This window comes from Equus przewalskii, chromosome 20 (genome assembly GCF_037783145.1).
Source record: "Equus przewalskii isolate Varuska chromosome 20, EquPr2, whole genome shotgun sequence".
NCBI classification, from domain to species: Eukaryota; Metazoa; Chordata; class Mammalia; order Perissodactyla; family Equidae; genus Equus; species Equus przewalskii.
In genome coordinates this window covers 8,786,147-8,801,044 of record NC_091850.1, presented here as the reverse complement: position 1 = coordinate 8,801,044, position 14,898 = coordinate 8,786,147, and the positions used below count along the sequence as shown (strand labels likewise).

General features: G+C 39.0%; 1 protein-coding gene across 2 annotated transcripts in view; it reads left to right on the top strand.

Annotated features, from left to right (window-relative positions):
- Window positions 1-13,001, top strand: part of RGS7BP (regulator of G protein signaling 7 binding protein) — a 105,023-nt gene extending 92,022 nt beyond the window's left edge. For both annotated transcript variants that reach the window (XM_070587458.1, XM_070587459.1), the window contains one exon: window positions 7,510-13,001. In XM_070587458.1, the coding sequence (XP_070443559.1) occupies window positions 7,510-7,601 (92 nt within the window). In that variant the 3' untranslated portion in view covers window positions 7,602-13,001. The remainder of the gene's footprint in view (window positions 1-7,509) is intronic.
- The last annotated feature ends 1,897 nt before the right edge of the window (window positions 13,002-14,898 follow it).

Sequence of the window (14,898 nt, the reverse complement as noted above, 5' to 3'; positions counted from 1 at the left end):
CATCTGTTATACAGGTCTGTGTTAATATAGAAGTGATATGGGGTAAAATTCTGAAAAATATATTTCAGTTCTTTTCCGTAGGACCTTATAGTTAAAACGTAATTCTAACTGGATGAAAACCATTATAGAAAGCCATCTGTTTTCTTTCTGGCTTCTTATTTCCTTTCTCTTTTTATTCCATTTACATGTGTGTTTGAAGCAGAGAGGAAAAAAAGGGAAAAGATAACACACCTGGTCCCCATTTTTCCTACCTCAAACACTGACCATGTGAAAATCCTGCCGGGCAAGTGCTGGGGAAGCCTACACTGGAAATGCTCATGTTCCCCCATTCACCAGGCTCCATCCTTGTCCTCAACTCAGAAACTATTCCACATTTATTTTAGCATTTAAAAATTTAACCATGTCTTCTCTCTTCCTACCGCAATCAAAACTTGACTCAACAACAGTTTGCTATAAATTGATTTTCAGTGGCAAATAACAGAAGGTGGCCAAGAGCAGGAATTTTAATTGTTAGTGATTATGCTTTCATTTTTAGACAGGGCCTTTTCTTCTCCATCTTTCCAGTTTAAGACTGGAGACAAGGAAGCGCACAAAAGAAGAGTTAGCCGCCCTTGTTCTTCCACGGCTCCATGGCAGCCTCCCGACAATGTCCGGGTCTCCTGGCTCTCAGCCTACTGTTATTTCCACTGCTCCAGCACCTCTCCTGTCCTACATTCTGGGTCACTGGTGGTGCTGTAGGGAGCTTCATTAATTATGATAGTCTTGCTGTGTCAAATGGATTACAAATGGAACCACCTGTAGAGAGCCCGCAAGGTTACTGACAAAGGGTAAAAGGAGATTGGAAAGTGAGGGACAAGCCTCTTCTAAATGCATGCTGTAATCAAACAAATCAAATCCGCAGAAATAAAATAAGCCTGAAAGACAGTTTCACCTCTTTCAAACTTCTGACTTAATGAATGCTGTGGGATCTGTTGGCACATTCACTCTTGCCTAGAATTCAGTTGTTTGTACCATGCATTAGCATCAGTCTGAAGTGGATCAGTCAGGAATTGGATCTGTTCTAGAATGGGTCACCTCCTGTAGACAATTCTACTCCAGACTAAACTGAGTTCAGGAACAGTTCCCCAGACTCATACCCCCAATTCAGTCCTATCTGGACCTCCGTATCCAGAACCAGCCTAGCCACGTCAGGCAGAAGAGTTCTCCGATATCTGGCTGAAGAACACTGGGCGGTTATGCCACCTGCTAACCTGGAGACAAGCTTTTAGGTCCTTCCCCCAGGGCCTCATATAAAACTTTCTGTGCTTCAGGCTAGTGTCTGAATGTTACTCTGAGCAGTTTTTACTCCAGCAACCTCATATCCTTTGTAATTTCTGCAGCCTTTTGTCTAGGATTCACTATGACATAATCCCTCTTTCTCCTCCAGTCTAATCCACACATCACTGATCACACACCAGTTTCTTAAGGCATTACTCTGATTATGTTGAGCCCCTATTCACAAATGTTAAATGTCTACCCATTGTCTACTGAAGGAAAGATAGACTTCTCACCCTAGCATCCACTGTCCCCACCATCATCCAACATGTGATGGTCACCTATGATGTGCCAAGTCCTGTGTCAGGTGCTGGGGGTATCTCTCCCCTAGAGGCTCTCCATCTCAACAGAACAAATTGAAAGAATCACCTGGGAAGCTTTTTTAAATGACATATGCCTCCCCTCGCAAAGATTGTGATGGGGTCTTCAGGGTAGGGTGTGTGAATTCTGGAAACAACTAACACACACACACATACACAATTGGAAAGACAGAGAAATTAGTGCTTAGAATATAACAGTGCTGTAATAGTTAGACACAGGTTGCTACAGGGGCATATTGGATTCTCACCTAGCCAGATTTGATTTGTAAGGTGAGGGGGCGGTATTGAGAATTGCTTTTTGGAAAGCATCTGAGCTGAGATTTTTTAGGATGAATCAGAGTTAGCCAAAGAAAGAGATGGAAAAAAGATAGTCTAGGCAGGAGATTCTGGATATGTGAAGGCATGTGGGGCGATGAAAGAGTGGGGCATTTTGATGAGCTACAAACACTTCATTAGTTAGAAAAGTGGTTAGAAAAGAGGCTTAGGAGAGAGAGTAGAGAGGTAGCTGGCCCTATATCATTAAGGCACCCGTAAACCATGTTAAGAGGTTTGGACTTTATCCTGAAGCCATTGGAGGGATTCAGTTAAGAGGCAAATGTAATAATCCAGGTGAGAAATGCTTAAGATCTGACCAGAATCCAGGGAGTTGGAGAAGAACATACGGCCAGTCGGATGAAGTACATAAGAGAGAAGGCAGAATCAAAGATGAAACCCAGGGTCAGACTTGGAAACCAGAACAAATCATGGTGTCATTCACTAAGTTAGAGAGAACAGAGGAGGAGCAGTAGAAGTAGAGGATGATTGAAGCTCTGGACATGAGGGGACTCCAAGAGCATTCTCAGTGATTAATAATGGATATATAAGTCTTGTGCTGAGGTGAGACATGTGAGCTGGGAGGACTGGGAATACAGATTTAAGCATCATCAGCATAATGGCAATTGAAACCCTAAGAATGGTTGAGATGACCCAAGGAGAGTGTGCATAGAGAAGAGCCCTGGAATACCAAAATTTAAAGTTTTAGGAAAAAGGAGAGCAGTTTACAAAGGGGACTGAGGAGAAAACCAGAGAAACATTATGAAATATATCAAAGAAAGTTGCAAGGAAGGAATGGCTAATAGCTCAGGGCAGTCAAACTAGATAAGAACTGAAACTGTCCAAGGGATTTGGCAACAAGGCAGTCACTGGTTGTGCTGGCAAAGCAGCTTACTTGAATTTTGGGCCTGGAAGCCTAGTTAGGAGGGTTGGGGAGTAAGTGGGAGATGAAGAGCTGGGGCAGCAAGGGTAAATTTATCAAGACTTTTGTAAAGAGTTGCTTACCAGATGGTAGATAGGGTTGGAAGCAAATAATGTGCAAAGGACTATAGCAGTTGTTTATAGAAGGGATGGAAGCACAAAGGAATGCAGATGCATGGAGCAGTCAGAAAAGACTTTGCAGGGAAAAACATGCTTAAGCTAATCTTGAAGAAGGAGGGACTGGCATTTGTCTAAGAAGGAAGGACTTTTCTGGAAAAAGAAATGGTGTGTGTAAAGGCAGGAAGGCAAGAGAAGATATAGCCATATTTAGAGAATTCTAAGTAGTTCTGTTTTGTACTATCCCCTCCTTCATATGCCCTTCATTCCAGCCAGACTGGACTGTTTACTTGGACCCAAAATGAGGCTGCCTTTGACCTCCATGTCTTTGTTTCCACTGCTCTGTTCACCCAGAACACCTTCCCACCCCTCTCCCCCTCCTCACCAAATGTCCAAGTTTTCCTCACCCTTGTGGCCCAGCATGAATGCCAAGGCCTCCATGAATCTGTTGTGAACATCTTCTGCCTCCTCCTCCAGATGGGAATAATTTCCCCGTCTGGGAATTCTTGTAGCATTGTATTAGTATCTCTCTTATGGTGTTCCTAATGAAGCCTTAGTTACTCAAGGAGAGATCCTTGAGGCCAAGAACCATCTTTCTATTGGGACCCATCTGGTATTACCTTCAGCACCTGACACAGAGCCTTGTACTTAGCAGGCCTTTGGTGTTCAGTGGTTCTCAAAGTGTGGACTCAGGACCAGCAGCATCAACAGGTCTGGGAACTTGTAAGAAATGCAAATTCTCTGGTCCCACCTCAGACCCACTGATCCAGAAACTCTGGAGGTGGGGCCAGCAGTCTGTGCTTTAACAAGCCCTGAGATGATGCTGATGCAGCTAATGTTTGAGAAGTGCTGGGTTAGCTGAAGGTCTCCTCTTTTTCGTTTTTTTTTTTTTTGGAATAGAAATTTGCAACCGCTGTTCCATTATGAGCACTTCCCTTGAGTTTATCTGAGAACAGAGCTTTAAACTCAAACACTCTGTTCATTATTTGAAAACTCATTTCCTCATTTCCATGTCCTTCTGTTTATTAACATCTATGTAAGAAATCTTTTATTAGCAAAAGAAATTTGAACAATAGGGAAATGGTATCCTTGTGTTTTAGGGGACTCAAGCATCACTGGGTGTAGTAGCATCCAAGAATTAAACAGGGAATCACTGAGGTTTGAACTTACCGATGGCTAATTTCCTACACTCCTCTTCTTTCTCTTTCTCCTATGCATTCCTTCCTCCTCTTCCCTTTCTCACTTTTCATTTTCACATTTAAAACTGTCCTAGGTTACAGTTCTCTGAGAGTATGCACTTTGGAGAAAAGATGCTATAAACATCTCCAACATTTGCGATAAAAATCAAAGATTTCCCAACAAGTTCAGGTGGGTTAGCCCAGAAAGTTCAGAATGACTGGGGACGCATTTCCATTTCGCTCCTATTCTTTCAGCAGCCCATCACTTCAGAGAAAGGATTTCAATCAATGTGGAAAGACATCTTTCCTTGGAGTTAAAATTCACTTCAAACCATTCTGGGTATATTTACTGCTGGGTGAATTTCGGCATTTACTGCAGGTGTCAGCTTCCTGTGGTGTAAAAAGCTGCTCTGAATTTATGCCAAGAATTTTTGAGCTTTTGTGTCGCCTCAGCCCGAGGTGATGATCAGATGAGCTCTGGGCTAGGCAAAGGTGTCACAAAAGCTCACAAACACGGCTCAAACCAGCGGTAGTCCTTAATGGGCAGCCTGTCCTTTGCTTAACATATGAGCACTTTCTCATCAATTCTAACACTTACTATTCACTTGAGAATGCTGTGTGTGTGTGCGTGCATGTGTGCATACAGCACTCACAAGTGAATATATATATATATATATACACAACACATATATGTGAAAAGAAGGCTGAGTGAGGAGAATTTCAATAGCACAAAAGACTTTTTAATTTACTGTAATGAATGCACAAGTACAAGGGTCAGCCTTGATACAAATCTCATAATACCTGTATGCTTTTAATATACACGAAAAAGAGAGAATGGGAGCAAACATGCCACCACAGCATATGCATACCACAGCACACACATACATACTTCCTTTGAATATACAACATTGCAGTAGTGGGAATAATACACATCAGAATTGCATTTTATAATATATAAATACCAGTTAGGTCACTTCCCCAGTCTCTTAAATGTTTGGAGAAAAAGAAGGATATATGAGAATTGAGGAAATAGATCTTCCAAGTCTTAAAGAAATAGAAATAAGATTTTTCTCCTCCTATAAATATCTTCATAGTTTTTTTTTTTTTTTAAAGATTTTTATTTTTTCCTTTTTTCTCCCCAAAGCCCCCCGGTACATAGTTGTGTATTCTTCGTTGTGGGTTTTTCTAGTTGTGGCATGTGGGACGCTGCCTCAGCGTGGTCTAATGAGCAGTGCCATGTCCGCGCCAGGATTCGAACTGACGAAACACTGGGCCGCCTGCAGCGGAGCGCGCGAACTTAACCACTCGGCCACGGGGCCAGCCCCAAATATCTTCATAGTTTTGATGATTCTGTTCCAAGGAAGCATTGAATTCCAGGGCTTTAGGAAGTGTAGTCAGCATCCAAAGAGATATCAAGAGGTAAAATTCTTTACACTTCAGAGTCTGCTGTATCTTTGCCTTTTTATCCGGTTAGGTTAAGTTCATTGATCATTTGCTGGTTAAACAAATGAGTCCTAAAAAATGATGAGAAAGTGAGTAATCGTTTCTTTCTGTTCCAAATATATCATGCTCCAGCTCTGAAAGATTCTCCTGAGAAATGAGGCTCATATATAGTATCTGACATTGCTTTCAGTGTCATAACTATTTGGGACAAGTTTAACTATAAAAGAGTGATGTCCTATTTTTAGTCTCAAAATGTTGACATCTAGATTATAGTGAATTCCTTTTCACTATGAAAGGACAAAGAGAGTCCTCTTTTTCTCCATGTAAGCAAAATATGAGTTTTAAAAGAGAATTTCAATCTGAGAGCCTAGAAGAGTGGACTGTTTGATTAATTGGATGTGCCCAGCTGGGCCACCTGATTTTTCTCTGGCTCCGACTCACTGCTTCATCTGAATGTATAACATAGAGCACCATTCCAAGGAACGTGGTCAACTTGGTGGGTGATGCTAATTTACAAATAAGCATGACACATGTGAGCCTTTGGGGAAGGGGAGGAAAAGCCCAGTCACTTGGATGACACAATTTATGTAAGAGGACTGGAAAGCCGGGACTCATTTTTGTTCCTGACAGTTTCCTGAGTGTCTAGGCTCAGGAATCAAGAAAACCAACCCCCATGTACAAACCAGTCTTATTGAGGTGGGGCATGTTCTTTGCTATACCCATCTCTTCCTCTAACTCCTGATACTGAGCTCTTTCCCAAGGTCTTGTATCCTCAAAGTTAGGATGGAAAAGGAGGGAGGCTCTTCACTCCACTCTAGGAGGGCAGTGCAACTAGTCCAGGCAGATTTAGGTCCACAACAGTTTCCAGAGCCAACAGCCATAGGGTCGCCCCTAGCTCCAGCCTGACCATGTCCTAGCACTGCCCTACTTGGCAATTTCCAGGTTATCTCCTTCTGGTCTTTCTCCAGCCTCTAGCACACAGACTGACCAGTTCTACTCCAACAGGTTGTTTCTACCTACCCTCTCTTTTGGACTGTACTGTTTCTTAAAAACCCAGCTCATTGAACCAGATTTGGTTTACCAGTTTATTTCTTCCTCTACTTGTCGTCATGCTGAAAATTTCAAACCAAAACTTATGAGTTCAACAGCTAGCAATGTTGAATGCCCTTGTGTAAAGAAATGTATGGAAAGTGCTAGGGAAGGACACATCGAGGAATAGTTGAAACTTCTTCCTGAGGCATAAAGTAGGTGAGTGGAGGCAACGGTCCTATGTAAAGGAAAGAGTTAATAATAGCTATATTCACTGAGTGCTTCCTCTATACTAAGCTCCAACATCACCACCCAAGCTAAATGTTTTTCATAGATTACTTCATTTAATGCTCATCTAAGGTATTATTAAATTCTGTTTTACAGAAGGGGAAACTGAAGCTTAGTGAGTTTAAGTTCCATGTTGAAAGCCACAGAGCTAGTAAATAGCAGAGGCAAGTTTAGAAAAGAAGCTAACCTTACTCTTACGCATGGGCTCTTTCTAAGAAGCTATACTTCTCTCAGCTGAAAGATTGCCCAGAAGCAGTTTGAATTTAGTTCTAAGCAGTAGTTCTCAACTGTGGGCTATTTACCCCTCCTCCAAGGAACATTTGGCCACATCTGGGGACATTCTTGGTTGTCACAACTGGTGGGAAAGTGCTACTGGCATCTAGTGACTAGAGGCCAGGCATGCTGCTAAACATCCTACAAGGCTCAGGACAGCCCCAAACAACCCAGAATTATTTGGTCCAAAATGGCAATACTGCTGAGGTTAACAAAGCCTTGATTCAAACAAGGGTGCATTTTTAAAGCCAATTCATAAAAAGCAGGTGATTTTGTCTGTACCTCACTCATCTGTACTTTCTGTCCCGTCACAGATGACAGCAGCCTTCTAAATCTGACTCCCTACCCACTGGGTAGAAGACGGAAGAGAAGGTTCTTTGGGCTGTGTTGCCTCGTCTCAAGCTAGGCGATTCCTCCTGGAAACCCACCATTGGGAAGACCTGAAAATATCACAGAACCCAAGGACCTCCGGTCAGCCGCACCACAGTTATTGGGTTTTGACTATGTTTTCTATGCTTCCTTATTGCTTTGATCCGCCTCCCCTGCCCTCTTAAATGATTTTACATTTGAAAGCAGCTGCTGTCAAGAAAAAAAAAAAGATTCAAAAAGCAGGCTGTTTTTAAAAATATTTTTAAAGCTGACATTGTGCATGTCTGCTCCAAACCATACCATGACAGAAGCAAGAATTATGATTTTTAAATTACTTAGAGGTTTTTTTTAAATGAATTATACGGAGAAAAATTATTTCATGTATGATAGTATATCTATAGCTCTTGCTGATCTCATGTTAACAATTTATCATATATGAAATAAGTCTTTAAACATAGAAACCTATTTAAAACTGCAAAACTGTGTTCAAAAATCCAATCTATCAATATCATTAGAAATAATATTATAATCAATCATATACCACTTCACCTATTGCTTTCTCTGCACTCATTTACATTTAGTCTTCCATTCTGTCAGAATCTAAGAGCTTCAACATAAGAATATCTTAATTTATAATGCAACAAAACCATATATGAAAAGTATTTAAATTTTGTAAATACACAATAACCCTAATACCTTCGTACCATGCATATGGGCAACTAATTTCCTTTTGATCCAATGTTGTCTTTTTCAGCTTCTTGAAGAGTGAAGTAATCCAGTTAGGAAATGGTGTAGTACCATATCCAATTACCCTCAAATGTAAAATTGAATATTCTCACATTTTGTTCTAATTGAAATCTGAAGCATGATGTCTGCACATCAGCGTAGTGTTAAATCTTATAGGGCATGCTGGAATTAGCTCAGATCGTAAAAATATTTAACATTTTACATTGTTAATAAAATCTTTTTAGTTAAGCTAAGCTTGTCTCATTTTAGATGACTATGCAGATATGACTTTTCCAATGTGTACTTGGTGTCTTGTCTTATGCTTAGAATCTTGACAGCAGGACACATAAGCAATACTATATTTTAGAAAGGAGGAAACCACACGCTTCGTTTTTTGGCTCACAGATTTGTTGTGATCTTCCTCCACTAAACTTGTAACATGGTACAAATTTTGTTATATTTTCCCTTGTTCTTCCTTTGGCCCATTTCCCAGACAGAATTTCCCATGGGGTGAGAAATCAGACCTTTGGACTTCTCTTGTTTTCCATAAACTGAAAAATCCTAAAGTCAGACATGAGGCGCAACTATCTAGGACAATAAAAGGATGAGGTAGACGCCTATAAGTGGTTTATCCAGGATGCATCTTTAGTCCCAACCCCATAGTTTCTCAGTACTTATATGCACAGGCATTTATATGCCCACCAATGTTTTGACCTAAAAAGTAAATATGTTAAAGCTTTTAGCTTTAGTGAAGATGAAGAGAGGTAGAAATGAACTACCAGAATAATTATTGTATTAGGTTGAATTATATGAAATTGCTGATATTTGACTGTTTTGACCTACAAAAATGACAATTTCATATAGTTCAACCTAATATCTGATGTTTGTGGAAATTATACTTGCAATTGTCTTCTGGCTTTTTTGATTGAAAGTGAAGGACTAAAGGGTTGGAAGAGATCTCAAAAGGCTATGCAGGTCTCTATTTACATTATACCAGCTGGTTTTTAGCCTTATTCTTGGAGTCCAGAGTTGTGTTCCAATGAACTGGTAATTAACTAATGCATGGTTATAGGGATGCTTGACTTTTATAAGAAGTACCCTTGAAAGTTTATGAAAAAAAAATCACAATTTTCTAAATCAAATATTTGTAAAAACAGTTTGTGGGAATATGCTATTTAAAGACACCTAGGGTAAATATTCCCTTGCAAGGCAGGTAACCACTTCTAGATTTACCTGGTCTGCAAACCCTGATTTTTGTAAATCAGGTTTGATTAAAGCTTAATATCCTTTCCTGAATGTGGTTCATTTTCATCCCCTGAGGTTAAATCACTTCAGGTTCATTGTTTTAGAAATTATAAAGCAGCCCAATTTGGCACGCTCTCAGCTCCTGTCTCTGCCCTCTCCCACCCTTCCACTATATTGAACCCTTAGCTTCAAATTAGTTCCTACTAATCCATGCAAAGTTATGAACTGATAAGCCCAACCTTGGTGTTCAGCACGTTATTCTTAATGCCTGAGCTAAATCACTTCTGCTTGGTTAATTTGTGCTCACTCTCGCCTTAGTCTCAGTGTGAAAGTAACACTTACCTTCTGTGCAATTGTCCTTTGTACAACTGAAGACTGTTAATAAATTCAGGTCTCACCTCCGTGTCTGGGAGGGCTATAGTAGCTATCCATGGAGATGGGAATTTGTCTAATTCCCTTGCTGGGCTTTCCATAGCTAAGGTAAATAAATGCAGCCACCTTATCTTTTATTCATAGTGCCTGTTTCCCAGCCTTTGATCAGTTTTGTAGTTCCTGTGGACACACTCCAAGATTTATAGATCTTCTTTCACTAGCAGGTCCTAAAGTTAAATTTAGTGCTCAAAGTCTAATAACCTACACTGGCTCATGGTTGCAATAGGTAATTCACCGTCTCCCATTTGATATGCCAATGCATCTCTTTAGGAGCTGACCCCACCCTCCTCTCACCTACCAAAGGACTTTCTCAGGTGTAGTTCCATGGCATTTGGTTCTACTGTCTTGGCTTCCTGCTGGTAGTTTGCTTTCAGATTAGCAATAACCCTGAGGTGAAACAGAAAAGGATGCGAACTTTTTCTGGCACACAATCATCCATTTGACCACCATATTTTTAATACCCCGCGTTGATTTTTTTTTTCAGATTGTAGAGGCAATATAAGTTCTTTGTGGGAAATCTGAAAAATACTACCAAATATAAAGAAAATAAAAATCACCTGAATCCCACCACAATCATATTCTTTCAAACCACAATTCCAGGCTTTACATCAGTTAGTGGCTGGGCCCAAAGGCACTTTTGGATAAAGTATGTGAAGAAATGCCTCAAGGCCAAGGTGTCACTTTAAAAAATCTGTCCACTAATGTTTTGCACACATCTAGGAACGGATTCACTGCACACTTCTGGTTGCACCATTGTTCAGGGGTGCAAAGAGGACTTTAGAACTAGCACGGCCTTGATGCCTCCTCTACTGAAAGCTCTTGAGGAAGCTCTAAAATCCTGCCAGATCATTTTGTTCCTCAGCGCTTTTGTAACAGTTGGGATACTTACTGTTTGGCAATACTGCAACCTACTGAAAGCTGGGCTTTAGAGTGAGATGGGAAAACGAATACACAGAGGATAAAAGCATCTAATTTCTTTTAGACAGCAAACAATGCCAGATTAACAATGATCCCACATGGAATTTCAGACTCTGGAAGTCTCAAAGTTGAAAGGATTAAAGATATCATCCAGACTAACTCCCACCCCCATACACATACCTAAGCAATGACTATCATTTCTTTGTGTTCTAGAACATCACCAAATGTAAAATGCTCGACTTTCAGGTAAATATAGATAGGATGAGAAAAAGCAGTGATGCTGTTAGCCTAGAATAAATCACTAAAATTGAATATAAAGTCCAGAAATAAACCCAAGAACACAGAAGAATTGGGATGACATTTCAAATCTGGGAGAAAGCCTGGCTTATTAAGTAAGTTATATTGGAATCACTGGTTAGCCATTTGTTGGGGGAAATATTAGATCTATACCTCATAACTTTCATCAAAATAAATTCTAGGTGAAGTAAAGATTTAAATGGTAAAGCACATAAATAAACATATAAAAGGACTAGCAGGCAATATTAATGAATGTTTATGTAATTTTACTGTGGACAAAAGGCTTTCTAAGCATGACACCAAAGGAAGAAACCACAATGGAAAAGATGGATGGATTTGACCAATTAAAAATGCAAAACTCTTATACAGTAAAAAATAACAAACCAAATTAAGAGAAAACAAAATTTGAAATACATGCAACAAAGAGTATAGGTCTCTGATATCTGTCAAGAGCTTAAACTCCATTACCTTTGGGAAGTTTCTGTGATCTACAGCCCCCTTCCCAGCCAAGTGTTCCCATTTCATTCTTTCCTCATTGTGTTTTTTTCATTATTGCTTGTTTGTCTATCTCCACTAAACTGGAAGTTCAAGAAGGCCACAACCATGCCCATTCTGCTAACTGTCATATCCTCAAATCTAACACAGTGCTAGATGCAAAGCAAACACTGAAAACATGTTTACTGAATGAGTGAGTAATGAATGCATGAGTAAATGACATTTTATGACTCAAAAAGAATCAAACTTTCCAGTAGAAAATTGAGCCAAGAACAAAGACTGGCAATGTACCATAAATTAAAATAATGCACTAATAATAAGTATGAAAATATTTGAAAATACTAGTAATCAAAAAATGTGAATTATTATGATAACTCCTTTTTATGTATCAGAAAGGCAAAGGGTATAAAGAATTAAAGTTCCCAGGGACAGCAAGGAAGTGTGGAAATAAACATTCTCTCACAAAGTCAACAAGAGTGTAAATTCATTTGACCCTTCTGGAAAATATTTTGGCAATATAGTTTTAGTGTATGACAAGTAATTCCACTTTAGGGAAATTCTCTTTAAACGGATCAGAAAAAAATGAACTAAGAAACCTTCATTCATTGTTCAAAAAGTATATGCAGGAAAGAAAGCTTACAGCAGCATTATTTGGAGGAATGGAAAAAATGTAAATAAGCCTACAGTATAGTGTTGGTTAAATATAGTAAAACCTTTCAATGGAATACTGTGCACCAGTTAAGAATAAGCACCATATGTATATTTATTGAAATGAACAAGCTATATTGTTAAATGAAAAAGGAAGTTACAGAATATCTATAGTGTGATCTCATTTAAAATATATATATATATACACGTGTGCATTAGAGTTGGAAAGGATATTTGCTAAAATGTTAACAGCATTTATCTCTGGGAGGTGAGATTTGGAGCAATTATATTTTCTTTTTGCATATCTGTAATTTCTGATTTTTCCACAATGAGCATGTAGTATCTGTATAATTTTTTCAGGGAATAAAGAACAATGTTCACAATATGTATTAAATGAAAAACACATGTTATAAAACAGTATGTATAGTATGACACAATATTTGTAAAAAAGAAAATTATATATAAATATATCTATGTATGTATATATATATGCATAAGAAAGCTAGAAGGACATACACTAAAATGTTAATAGTAGTTATTTATAGGTAGTGGGATTATGGGTGATTATTTTTTCTTTTTGCTTTTCTGTGTTTTCTAATTTTTCTACAATGAATATGTATTACTTGTGTAATAAAAACTAATAATAAAAGTTTTAAAAAAAAATGAAAAAGTGAAAGGGATGTGGTGACTCACCTTGGCCCTCATCCTCCCCACCTCCCCACCCCCTTTACTTAGTCCTTATCTTCAAAATGTGGGCAGTGGGGATGCGGAGAGAAAACACCAGGGCACCATCACTTGTGAAGGTAAAACAGGGAGAGACAGACAAAGTGGGGTGGGGAGGAGGCAGGGGGATGGGAGGAAGAGAGGGAGAGGGTAAGAGAGAGAGAGAATTAAGTGAAAGCAAAGTCATAGAGGAGGATTAAAAGAGGCTTTGGAAACTTGTTCACTAACAATAGCTTATAGCTTATCGTCTTTAAATTTAGCTCAGTTTTCCTAATAGCTACGACAAAAAAAAAAATACATTGAGTTAAATAATTTTATTTTCTAGTAAAAGGAAGTTATATACAGGTCAGGAGAGAAATCTAGGAATTAAATTCTGACAGGAATGTACCCTGAGAAGTTTTTCTAAAGGCAAGCTGTTGCAGTCCAGCTAGTTGTCAAGGGCTGTACAGAACAGCCTGGAGTTACGCAGACTTTTGTGTGAGTCTCAGAGGTATTGCAACCAAGTACACAACTATGGCTAGCCGTTCCAATATCCATTCTCTCCTTTCTTCCTTTAGTAACAGAGACCCCAAATTTCAGTAAGACGTGGGCCACCTAAGGTGAAGACTCCACAGGCTTCGTTGGTTCTGGGTGTGGCTATATAACTGAATTTGGGTCAATAGGATGAGTGTAATTCTATGATTTCTAGGTAACAACCCTAAAACAAGGGGCATGCATTCTATGCTCTTCTCTTCACACTGGGCTGCAATGAGAACATGAGGGTAAGAGCTGAAATAACTGTCTTAGACCCAGAAATGGACACCACGTGAAGATGACAGAAGTGTCTTGGCAGACCTGGATCACCAATCTCCATACTGTTATCTGCTTCATTAAATTAATTAATTAAGATTTTCTATCTTTTTTAAGGCATTAATAATGTGAATGTTTGTACAGAAGAAACTATTCACTAAATTAACTTCTGTTAAGCCTCAGTTTCCTCAGAGTAAAACAAAGATAATATCAATATCACAGAAGTTTCAACCAAATAACTGGCCAGTTACTTGCCTAGAACCAAAGCTCTCTTATGAGAAAAATCAAACAAATGAAACATTGCGGGATATTGTGTGGCAGAATAGTGGACAAAGGGAAATCTTTTAAATAAATAGTGTTCTTAAATCAAATAGTCAATTGTTTCTATGGAAAAAAAATTAAATCTTACCCTTGCCTTATACCAAGTTAATTATTGATCTAAGGGTAAAAGGTAAAACAATAAAGCATCCAGAGATGATAAAGGAGAATATCTTCATACCCACAGAATTGTAAAATAGTTCCTAACAGGACACACATCACTTTGGAAAACTGTTCAACATTATCTACTATCTTAGAAGATATGCATACCCTATGATCCAATAGTTTCACTCCTAGATAGAAACCCAACAGCAATGTATGTGCGTGTATTCAAAGACAGGTAAAAGGATATCCATAGTGGCATTATTTGTAATAGCCAAAAACATAAACAATTCAAAGATCCATCAACAGAAGGATGGATAAGTAAATTATGCTATATTGATACAATAGAATACTTGAGAGCAGTAAAAAGAAATGAACTCCATTACAGCCATATACAACCAGATGAAAGAATAAAACCATTATAATGTCAACTGAACAAAACCTAAGTGTTGCTTACTGTCATTAGCAGCCAACACTCAGCAGCTGAGAGATGGGTGCTGTGTTTCAGTAAAACAAATCTGGGCAGCCACCAGTGCACCTAGAACACTCACCCCAGCACTGCTCAGATCCACTTGCTTCTCACATTGATTTTCTCCATACAGGTATAACTTCTTCTGGATTCTGTTGTTGCAATTCACATA